The following is a 12,355-nucleotide window of genomic DNA, read 5'->3' on the forward strand; positions in this document are numbered from 1 at the left end:
TGGTGGATTCTCTCACCCTCCCGCGCTTCTGACTGTGCCCCGTGCTTGTATAAATAAAAATCTTTAAAAAAAAAAAAAAAAAAAGACTATACAAAGATACTGGTCTACAGTGTCCAAAAAGAAAACTGAAATTGTACTTTACAACTTCAAGGTGCTGCTAGAATGGCCTCCGAAGAGAGACATGGGAACAAGCCAGCTCGCGCGCGGTGTGCATACCCGCTGTCAGTGAACAGGAACTCCAGGTGGGCCATAAACACCTCGCGGCGGGAGACCCCGTAGCGCTGGGCCAGGGAAAGGGCGATGCTGCAGACGCTCTCCTCCAGCGTTCTTCATCAAGGTCGCCAGCACAGGGGAGAGAAGAGAGACACGTTACCTTAATCAGCAAAGAAAGCGTCCATGGGGCCTGCTCTCTAGCTGAGAGGGGTGCAGTCAGCACAGCCCTTAAGAAGACAGTTCACGGCAATTCAGGGCAAGTGCTTCCAAGGAACGTTAATGCTGTTCATTGCAGAGCATCAGATTGGACCGATGAACTGTCTGGGTCAGCGGTTCACAGCGGAGGGTGATTTTGTCCCTGGGGGCTGCGGACGATGTGTGGAGACACACGTTTTCAATTGTTATGGCAGGCGAGGAGGGGGCAGGGCTACTGGCATCCGGTGATTATAGGTCAGCAGTGCTACTGTCAGCGCACGATGCACAGAGCAGGCCCCTCACACACACAGCAAAGGATTAACTGTCCAAAATGGCTGCGCTCTAAAGCTTCTCGGCCTAGACACTAGAGCCCCTTGGCTAAGGAGGCCAGGACGTTTATGTTCCCTTAGCCAGGACTGGCAAACACCTTCTGTAACTGGCCAGAGATAAATCTGTCAGGCGTTGTACCACACAACCTCTGTCCCATAATCTTTTTATTGTTTTGGGGGGAGTTTTTTGTGGTGATTTTCCATAAACCTTTAAAAATATGAGCCATTCTTTGCTTAGCGACAATAACAAAGAAGCAGAAGAAAGAGTGCCTGTCAAATAAAAATCACTTCTTTGTGTCTGGAGCACCTGCCCCCACTCCACGGGATGAGGACTCCATGAGGAAAGGGCATGTTGGCCAGGTGGCCGCGCCACGGTGGGAGACGGGTGCACGGGTCCAAGCCCACTAAAGGCGGCGTCTTCATCCCTTGGCAAAGGTGGGAAAGAACCAAACAGTGTGATGCCCTCTTCAAAGTCACCCTGACTGACTCCCTAGAACAAATTATACAAGCCCCGCAGGGGATACGGGCAGAGAGAATGCACCTTCAGAAAACAGCCACCACTAGAACAGATGCACAAGAAGAAAATAAAGAATGGTCAGACTGTGTGCACCTGAAGGCGCAGCTGCAGAGCAGGAGGACGCAGGCACTTCGACAATCCTGTGGGGAAGACACTGACTCTCGCCTCCAACTCAGAAATCCAAAGAAAACTGACATTTTAAATAAGACATCCAAAGACGGCTGCCGATTTTTTCAAGCAACAGATTGTGGAAAGGTTCTATTATATATTTATCAAAAGCATGTATTTGTCCTCTAGGACATACTTCAAATAGCATACACTAGCTGGATACCTTAAAAAGAAAATAAAGGACAAAAACCCCAGCAAGATGTAATTGGTGATGTCAGGCACGCCTGCCCTTGTAAACTTTTATTCTCCGTGATAACCTCTTCCGGGAAACCAGGAGTATGGCACCAAGGATCACAAAATGCCTGAAGAAAGAGGCCACAGGGCTTGGAAGTAGGAAGCATCTCTCTACTCCTGGCGTGTTACCACGGACAACTCCTTAAGGCTCTCTCGCTCTCAGATTCCTCCCCCCGAAAATGAGAAGGGTGGATTAAATGATCTCTTCAGTCTCTTCCAAACTGGGCATTAAATAAGTCTATGAAACAATGAACCTCTAGGAGGTCAGAGAGGAGAAAAATTATTCCATATTCTCTTCTTAACTGAACCTGCCATACTTCGTTCCTACTATCTTTCCCTGATCTCTCTAACCCTGCCCTGCTCTAAAGAGAATCTGGGATGCTTTCTAGTGGAAAGAATCCTAGGATAATGAAAATTACAGGGTACCAAAGATACTTTTCCACTACTTCAAGGATTGTAATAATGATAAAAAATAACATATCTCCCATACAGTCAGGACTATCTCTGTTATTTTTGAGTGATTTATCAGCAGAGAGAAATGACCATTACACTTCATTTCAAAGGCCAGGCTGAACCGCATGCCAAGCTTCCTTGGAAAGGAAGCAGCTGTGTGGGGAAGGCGCTGGGCGCTGTGGTGAAGATGGGATGGCCTTGATGTGGACAAACGGAGGTTGAAGATCACAGTTGAGATCCTTACCATCTATGTAAACTGGAGTGAGTTATCTACTGCATCTAATAAGCCTCATTCTCTTCAGTTACAAAATGGGGATAACAACATTTATGCCTAAGGGTTACCCCTAAGATTGCAAGATGTTTATAAAGGGCATCTAATTTCTAACTGAATATACCAAATTGCCATGTACTTTGAGAAGTGAGACGCCCATCCATGAACAAAGGCTGCCATTGTTTGTTTTTAACTTTCTACGATAAGCATCACACTTGACCCCTGGTCATAGGCTATCACTTCTAACATGGTAATAATCTGCGGACTGAGTTATCAAAACCTTGGGACATTTGAGAAAAAAAATTAATTCCCAGCCTTCCTATTTAAACCTGCAGTTTAAATGAATCAGTCTGCATCTGAGAATCCTTTGGGGAAAATGTGCGCGCGCACACATAACAAACAGGAAGGAGGAGGGGAAACTTGGGTTGACAGCAGCCATGAAGGTAAACCTGCAAAGTACTAGAATTAAAAGCCCTAACAATTCAACTTATCCTACTGCTTTTTAAACCCAGCCCTTTATGAGACAAAGGTATCTCTTACTCGGCCAGGCCCAGGATCGTCTCCCGTTTATACTGGTCATCTGCAGTGAACCGCTGCACGTCCACACCCTTTCGAAGGCCCTGCAGGACCTGAGCCTGCGTGAAATCCAGAAGGCGCTCGTTGTAGTGGTGCAACTGCTTGCTCAGTGAGATGAGGTCCTCGGGCCAGGCATCGTGTCCGTGGCGTGTCATGTGCCTGGTGACCATCTTGATTAGCTCTTTAGGGTCAGCCTATGAGTGACAACAAAGTAACAAGAGGATGACCACAGCCACTGAGCACTTGCTCAGCCCTGCACATGGTGGCTATTCCGTCCAGGCTCACACCCACCCGGGGAAGACAGCTGCAGGCGGCAAGTTGCACGCCACAGAGGCAGCACAAGGACCTGAGTGGAGAAGTGGCTTCTGTGCTCCTGGTCTCTCCTACAACCTTGAACATGCCTACCCAGGTAAAATGTGATACATTCTTGCTTCTACAACTTCCACCAACCTAAGTCAGATTTGTGCCCCCATCATCTGCTCATGTATAACAAATAATTCACACTGTCATCACTGCTGCCCTGGATAAATTTTCTGTGGCCCATCTAAGTGTTCTTACCAACAAAGCTGCAGTTCAGTAATCCCACTACATATGTCTAGACGGCTGAGGAGAAAAGTGTTTACTCTGGGGATAAATTAGGGGAAAACCCATCCCTCAAATCATAAACACTTCTTGTTGCATAAGGAAGCATCCAACCAATTTTTATTCTGCTCAAATTGGGGCTCAGTGGGATACTGTTCTGTAACTCTTAGCAGTTTCTCTAACAACAATAAAATTATTCAAACAGAACAAAACCCAGAATACAACAGCTGACAGGAAAGGAAAACAAGTGATTAACTGGCCACATTTATTTATATTAAAGCTGGTCTGGGTGTCAACAAAGACACAGCAGCTTAGCCGTGATCTTGAAATTACTTAACAGGGAGTCTAATACTGGAACAAAATTAACTCAGTCACTCCCAGTTTCTGGGAAGACATGTTACATATTTTAATATAAGCAAATTAGGGAAAAATTCAAGAATCTACTTTTGGTTCTCAGAAATATACCTAATTATAGTAAGCTGTCAGCATTTCTAATGTATGAGCCATTATTCTGAGCTACAGAGAAGATCTGTCAATGTCGAGTCTACATTACCAAACCCAGTCTGACATTCTCTCTTGATCCTATTAAGAACAATCTGGAAGCACTGATAAAAACCAATTACCGAAATCTTGGATTCTGGCAGGTAGATTTAAGGAAAAGTCAACCTTACTAAACTTAATTATTTCCCTTGCCTTTATGCATAAACCCTACCTTCAAGAGCCACAGAGACATGTCTCAAGTCAAACGACCTGGGTATGAAAACTGACTTTCCAAAGTAATCTATAAGACCATCTTTTATTCACTCAACAAATATTTTGTGTGCGCCTATTATGTACCAGGTGATATACCAAGAAGATGTGACCTCTTCTTCCAGGAGTGCTGTCTACTAAGAGAGACAAGCACCCGAACACTGAAAATGGTGGGATACAAGGGTGCACAGGCACTCTAGGAACACAGGCACTCAGGAGGACCTGAACAGTGTCAGTAAGTCTTCTTGGGAGAGTTACCATCTAGGCTAACTACTCAGGTTTCAGCAGCAGAGAGGCCAGCAAAAACTAGGGAGGTAAATTCCTTGTAGAGAGTAGAGCACACACTCAGGTCTGGGTGGCTAAGACCTGTTGGAAAGATGGCGTGAATAAAGCAAATCTAGCTGTAACTAGAGAGGGATCTGGAAATCAGCTGCAGATGGTGGTGTTTCTGGCAGTGGATTTAGGGGAAGAAGATCCATGTCTCAGCTCTTAGCTGACACTGAACCCAACCCCCTTCCTATTAATATTTGGTACTGAAGTCTTGACAGGTGATGCCATGATCCGTTCCCTGTGAGCTCAAGTCGCCCTGATGTTAGCTGGTACAGGGATGCCGCTCGTGGGCCGGCCAGCCCGTCTACCCCTGCTCTGCACCCTGGCTGTGCTCTGCTGTTGCCTGCGATCCATGCCTCAACTGGCTAGCCCAGCCATAGAGAGAACAAGAGTGAACATCCAATGGTCCAGATTTTCTGGTGATGAGAGAGCTCTTCTGTCATCATTGTTTTTATAGAGCTCCTCATGCCCTGCTTTTACACGCCACCAGTCAACCCACAGCACCAAAACAAAGAGAAAGGCCTTTTTGATGTACTTAGCTCCCTCACTCAGAACAGATGCAATCTTGGGCAAGTTACGTCACATCTCTGTTTCTTCACCTATAAAGAGAGTCAATAAGCACACTTTCTTTGGTTTGTTGTAAGGTACAAACAAGGGATCTTAAAGTACTCCTATTTTCCGTTATTATATGAAAGCAAATTGGGTGAGGGTTTTCTCTCGAGGAATTAAAAACTAGCAGCTGACAAAGACATACACATCAACTAATCACATGAAGCATCTGATATAAGCACCATAACAGAATCACAAACCAAAAGGCTGGGAACTCCACGGAGGGAACCAATAATCCCCTCCTGTGACTCTTCTGGGGCTTGATTTCTTCAGATGGAAAAAAGAGGAGCATCAGCAGATGATCACCTTTCAAGGACTAAAATCCTATGAATGCATACAAATTCAAACACAAAAATAAAATAAATCCTTCGTAAATCCCTCCAGGTGTGGAATCAGGCTCGTCTACACCTCATCTCATTTATGCCTCCACTGTGTTACAAACACAATTTCAGACCAACAAATGATGCCAGTAGAGTCCTACATGGTTTACAGAACTTTAATCTCCTCTGTTGAGTAGAAATTATCTAGCTTCTCTGTGAAAAAAAATTTGATTTCATAGTCTTTGTATATTGAACTTGTTCACCTTTCTAAGAAACATTTAAGAACAACCACCTAATATCTGAGTCTCCAGCATGGGACAGGCACTGAGCTAAACATGCATGGATGAGCCTTTTAATACTAACGACCCTGTGAGACAAGCTACTAGTAGCATCTGCTTTACAGATGTGTAAGGCCCTGAGTCCCCAACTAAGGCCATTCTGGGGTAAGTGACAGAGTAGGGACTGGCTCCCCGAGAACCATCCTTTCTATCTGGTGTGCAGAAAGGGGTATCAGTACTGTAGGATCCTAAGACCAATGTACACGTGGGGACACCAAATGCAAATAAAAGTTGGCATCAGAGTCTTCGAGGACAGATGAATAGCAGACATAATGCTTGCACTCTATTTTACATCCACATCAACTTTTTTTTTTTTACACAAATACTCTCTTCCTCTTGTTCTTCTTATACATATATGCACACGTGTAACTACAAAGATAAGTGTTAAACCAGATATCAGATGTGGGTTATAGTTCCAACCTTTTTTTCCCACCTCCAATGATAGAGTTTTAGAACAGATCAAATTTAGAATACCATTTTCTGTTCATTCCCTTGCTATAAATAAATCACCATTTTAAAATTCTGTGCTGAGAAAGTGGTGAATAGGGTCATTCAAGTAATTCCTTGATGATAAACTGCTAAGGGTCTTCAAGTTTACGGGTCATCAAACATTTGTTAAGTGTCTAGGAGGATTTTAAATTCTTCAATTTATGGTATAAAACAACACTAATGAAAAGAGGCAAATGAATTGCAAAGGCTTCCAAGAAAAAGGAAAATTAGGAGGAAAAAATAGGAACTGACATCCAAGAACCCAGATGGCTGGCTCTTCCCTCCTGTGCATCAGGATTTTCATGATTACAATTGAAGCAATTTCTGTATAGAGTCCTCACAAAGACTAAGACAGGGAGACAGGAAAGAGGGTGCTGTAAGTTCTAGTTCCTTATGGAAAGTGTTTCTTTTTTTGCTACCGCTTTCTATCCCTTCCTTAAGGAACTTTACTGGCCATGATAATTTCCAATAGTCTATTTAAATTTAAATAACATTCTCCCCCAAAGTTATCACAATGTCTGTCAAAGCACCCCCCCCTTACCCAACATTTCATTTCATATATTCTTCACTTACCCCACAAGTAAACAGTGTTAAGTCTCTAGAGGGCAGATGTGCGTGTTTCACGTGACCCTCACTCCAACCCAGGCCGCTCCTGGTGAGCAGGTGCCCACCCAAACCGCACACCGTGGCTACGTCTCCAGAGAAGACTCGACCATTTTGCTTCATGGTCTTCTCCCTTTCTAGATAATGTTGTTCGGAAAATTTTAAACAGGTGGTGTATTTCCCCTTCAGGGCTATTATTTGCTTGAGATGATTTTCTACTGAGTATTTTCAATTAGTAGCTTTAAAAAAATCACATTTTAGAAATAGTCTACCATAAAGTTTTGAACTTCATCCCCTGCTGGGTTTGCTTCCTAGCATATAAAATTAAAGGACATGTTTCCATTTTTAACTGATCTTATCTTCTGAAACTTTTAAAAGAACACTAAAAAAAAAATCACATTAAGATGCACTTACAATAATTATAAGAGCAAGATATAAGTGAAAAAAAAAATCAAGGAGAAAACAATGGGCAGAGTTTACTCACACTTGTATAAAAATTGCTATATAGACGTGTAGATCCATAAACTATTTCTGGAAGGATAGAGAGGCGAAACACTGACTTTTTATTGTATATCATCTTCACCATGTGAATTTTTGGCCCTGTGTGCAAAAACAAGTTACACAGGACAGATACTAGAAGAGAAAATTCTTTCCACTGACCACCTGCCAATCACCATGACACATTCATCCTCCCATGCCAAAGCTCAGTAGAAGCTGATGGCACGCGAGGAGCTCAGGGGAGGGTGACAGACCAGCTGACGCAGCAGCCTTCCAATACTCTGTGTTCACGAAAGGCAGAGCGCAGGGCCAGCGAACCTTAATACTGAGACACATGTGGGAATGGAAGAGGGAGATCCCACCTTAGCCCTTGGATTCCAGGTCAATGACATCCTCAGGGCCTTCCTGCTGGCGCAAGGGGTTGGGACGCAACCTAGGGAGCTGTCCGTAGCCGCTGTGGCTCGAGTGCGATCCCCAGCCAGGGAGCTACCCACATGGCGAGGCAGACCTCTCCTGTCTCCCCACTGCTCCTCTCAGCAGTGTATTTCAGTCAGTTTGCCTGTTCTGTTCCCCACTCTGCCTCTGGCGGATCCTCTCACCCCCCACACCTCTGGCCTGTACCCCAGCTCTTGTATGCATAAATAAATAAATCTTTAAAAAAAAACAGTATCTACACAGAAATCTCAAATAGATTTTAAGGATGCAGTTTCTGGGGGAAATCAAGTTTATTATAAGGCACAGTGCTTTTGATGCAGTCAAGCTTCATTGTGTTTCAACATACCTGGAGTTTTGGAGCAAATTAATTGCGCCTTGTGCACAAACATAGCGCTACTGAAGGATAAGGGTATTTGGAGGTAGACACCAGTCAGCGTGCCTGGAGCACTCTTTGCCAGCCTTTCAAATGAATGTGGCCAGAAAGACATTAAATACACCATTTCAGAAATAATTTTGCCACACTTCACCCATATAATCACTTCATTCACTCAATTTATAACACAGTAGGTCAATGCTCAATTATTTCACATAAAAGCAAACAAGGGAAAATGACTAGAGTATAAATAAAGGAACCATAAAAAATGCTATCAAAAGTAAAGCCAATCCTTCAGTGTTTTCACTCAGAAACTAACAAGCATATAGAAAAGTTTTCTGAAGCTTGCTAGCAAGTAGGCAGAATATGTTTCCACATTTCATCTGTCTGATTACTGCTCCAAATCCCTGACTTAAAAATAAAGAAAAGCACAACACTGCTCTAAGAATTCTGCTGGCTGCATTCCTAAATTAGACCGTCATCTCCCAGTGAATTAAAAAGTCAATTCTTCATTTCACCTGCCTTACTTCCTTAGCCTTTCCCCAACACCTTTGCAAACTCAAGTAAATGACGGACTCTCCCCGGGGATGAGTCAGCACCCACAGTGAGCATCAGGAAGTCTACTTCTTGCTGATGCCTGGAAAAGCAACCGAGTCTAACACAGACAAGGCAAGAGCTGTTGACCACCGGGAACACACTCTGGATACAAAGCCCCCTCAGAGGGATAAACCCATGTCTTAACTCTTTTGGAAATGTCTTACCTCTGCTTATTAAAAAGTGGGACTCAGGAGGACTCACCCTGTACAGAGGATGGCACTTGTCGCTGAAACACGGAGCCAGCCGGGCATAGATCTGTAGGCTGTAGTAATAGGCAGCCAGCTGGAGAGACAAAGCAGAGTGGGCCTGCTTCTCAAAGCACCTGTTAGCATCTAAAACCTGGGAGGAGAGATGGCACAGTGAGCTGGGCTGCAAGGAAATGAACACCACCACCATAAATCAGTATATTTCTAGTCATTACTGCAGAATTTTGATTCCAAGTTCCCATCATATCAACTCAAGTTCAACTTAACATGACTATATTAAAATTCAGAAGACCATTTAGGGAAGAGCCCATGCAAGAAATGTTGATTTAAACGTCAACATTTCAGCTCACACTGTAGAAATTACTCTCTGGATACTGACCACAGTGCTCACACCACTCAAGAACAATCAGAAGGAAGCGAATCATATAATAAACAATTTGCTGGTGAAAACCCTCAGTATAATTTTTAGCTTTTTAATTTTTAGTTTTTATTTTGGAGTCCTTCCTGGTAAAGGCAAACTTACCTGTGGTAAAGCAAGGAGATATGCAAGGGCCAAGGTCATGTCATGGGGGAGAGCATCGCTTGCTAGCTGCAAAAGGACTGAATCAGGGAGGAAAAATGAAGAGTTACTAAGTGCAGGTGATGTGTTCTAGAGGATTCAGATCAATGGCTTCAGAGGCCTTTTTAAGACCCTTCATGGAAGTGTATGCAGCACATCTAAAGACATCACACAGAACCATGCCAAGTGCTAACTTGACCAGTTGTGCTTTTGTTACATAAATACAAGGAAATTCTGTTAGTGTGGCTGCAACTGCAACAGATGGGCGAGAACAGCTTCTTACAGCTGCTTTAAAAATGCAGCTATAAATGGTGTTGTGGAAGAATGACAATGGAATACTATAAAGCCCAAAGCAACAGAACAGATTCACGAGAGCAAACCCCTGGTGACCATGTGATCACTGTAATGACGGGGACCTGGGTTTGCTTCTTCTAAAACCACAGCCCTCTCTCACCCTCCACAAAAAGACACCTGTCTCTTGTTTTGGTTTTTAATCTCTTAAAACATACCAACCATTAGCAACTTTTCCACAAAAATCTTTATATAAGCAACAATCTGTCCATGTCCTAGTTTTAATAAAGTTTACATTTATACACAGTTTGCATTAATAAGGAAATATTCCATTCACTCAAGGTCGGAGCAACAAGTACATTCAGGCAGTTATATATAATGAAAATATCAGTCCTGAATTTTAAGGAACCCAGAGCGATGATCTGCACGAACGAGGGGAGCAACATGTGAGTACTTAACTGTGGGAAGGCACCATATGATTTGTTCTTCAGAAGATCTTGCCTTCGTAATTGTGTCTTGCTTGGACTAAAATGTAAGTCACCTGTATCACCTGAGCTCAGCTGACTGTCTGGGCCGAGGGGATGGTGAGGGTGGGGAGCAACCTCTGAGCAGGTGACACGCCAGAGGCCAGCCCGACTAGAACTCAAGATCTCCTTCCTCTGCGCGTGGCTGGTTCACCGAGGAAACCTGGGCCTTCCCCACTGTGCCTCTGCAAAGAGCATCAGTTCTCTCCACACCCACTTCCCATGTGTTCTCTAAAGCTTATGAACTAAACTGGACCCTGAATCAGTCCAGATCTCCCAAGAAATCATAATGCTCTAAGTATGTTTTCTACTCAAAAGCTACTCATTTCAAGGCCAGTTTCCCTGAACCAGACACTGCCCCTTGGGAATAAGCACACTAGGACCAGGGAAAGTTTCCAAGTAACTAACTTAAAACTACAATGCAAAGGGTCCAAACAAATTCTGCCAAACAATCATGAGAGCAAAGAAGATGGGTGAATATACCACAAGGGGCTACCACAAACTGAAGGATGAAGTGGTTAGGCTATATGTTTTGGGCACCAGACAATAAAGCAAGAAAACTCATGTAAACTTAATCTGCTAAAAATTTTGAACTACTTGAAGAAAATTTACTTGATTCTACTTATTATACCCACCCCTCCCCACATGCTGCTATTTTCACCTGTATCTCCCTACACATGATCTAGATACAGATGTAACGTTTCAGTACCCGCATTTTGGAGAAAAATAAAATCCAATCATTTCACACGCTAATAATTCCCCCCTAGGAATTTCATTTCTTATGGAGTCTTTATATGGTGACCAACCTCACCTAGTTTTGTTTTTTTTCCATACCGATTTTAATTTTCTTCAGTTATTTCCCTTTTTTATGCACAAAAGAGGTCTATTTTCAAACGACTGTGTCTGAGCCCACTCATCAGACTTAGCCCTCGAGTCCTCAGGGAGCCCCATCTCAGAGGCCTGGTTGGGCCAGTCTGAGGCCCACTTGACAAAATCAGTGCCTTTACTACTTTCCAATCAAAACTACCTTTTTGAAATATCAACTCATCTTTCATTTAATTTAATGTGCTTCTGGTCGTTTCCAAAAACCAAAGCACCCTGTGGGGGTGAAAATATGCTACCACTGAAAATATTCCAAAGAAAGAAATTCTAAAGCAAAACAACAAAATAGAATCAGGCAAGGACAACACAGTAATAAAGCAGAGTCCTCTCTGAGGGGGAGACTCTTCATCTGAATACATAAGTTAAAGTGGGTTTGTTTTTAAAATAGTCTGTTAGGTTTTAGATACAACTCACAAGATGTCACTGGCAGGTCTTGAACACACAAAACTGAACACAGAGCTTGGAGTTGGCAAGAGAGAAAGGAATGTCCTCCAGCTCAAAGTCATGACCAAGCCCACCCAGAATGGAGCCTGCTGGATCACCTTGGTGATTTGTGCCAAAAAGTGAAAATAATCACCCCACAATATAAATGTCTGCCCCAAACAACATCCACGTGTATTTTATTTCATATGTGCAAATGTATTAATTGCTGGTTTTATTTTATTTATTTTATGATACCTTGGCATCTTGGGGAGCCCTTGTTAACCCTCGAGGGCAGGCCCCTGCCAGGGCTAGCTAATTCCTCCAGACAGAAAACAACCCTATCAGATGCCTTTGATGCAAACCTACCAACTCAAGTCATCCTCCAGAACCACTTCCTTAGCTTTCCACCCCAGAAGTAGCATTTCTCTGCCCTCATCATCCCAGGGCCAGGTACTAGACAACAAGGGCCACCATTTTAGCCCCAAATTATCCAAGTTATTCACCTTAAACTCGCTCATGCTTGCCTACCATACCTCACCCATACCTTGCCATGAAAACCACAGTGAAGGCTTTGCCCAGGTTTTCACCTC

General features: G+C 43.4%; 1 protein-coding gene across 3 annotated transcripts in view; it reads right to left on the reverse strand.

The window, feature by feature from the left end:
• Positions 1-12,355, reverse strand: part of NBAS (NBAS subunit of NRZ tethering complex) — a gene marked incomplete at both ends in the record, with an annotated part of 254,711 nt that overhangs the window by 74,336 nt on the left and 168,020 nt on the right. For all 3 annotated transcript variants that reach the window (XM_084235165.1, XM_084235164.1, XM_084235163.1), the window contains 4 exons: positions 217-327; positions 2,921-3,150; positions 9,082-9,219; positions 9,610-9,686. In XM_084235165.1, the coding sequence (XP_084091291.1) occupies positions 217-327; positions 2,921-3,150; positions 9,082-9,219; positions 9,610-9,686 (556 nt within the window). The remainder of the gene's footprint in view (positions 1-216; positions 328-2,920; positions 3,151-9,081; positions 9,220-9,609; positions 9,687-12,355) is intronic.

Source organism: Talpa europaea, assembly GCF_964194135.1.
Source record: "Talpa europaea genome assembly, chromosome: 6".
In the NCBI taxonomy this organism is placed as follows: domain Eukaryota; kingdom Metazoa; phylum Chordata; class Mammalia; order Eulipotyphla; family Talpidae; genus Talpa; species Talpa europaea.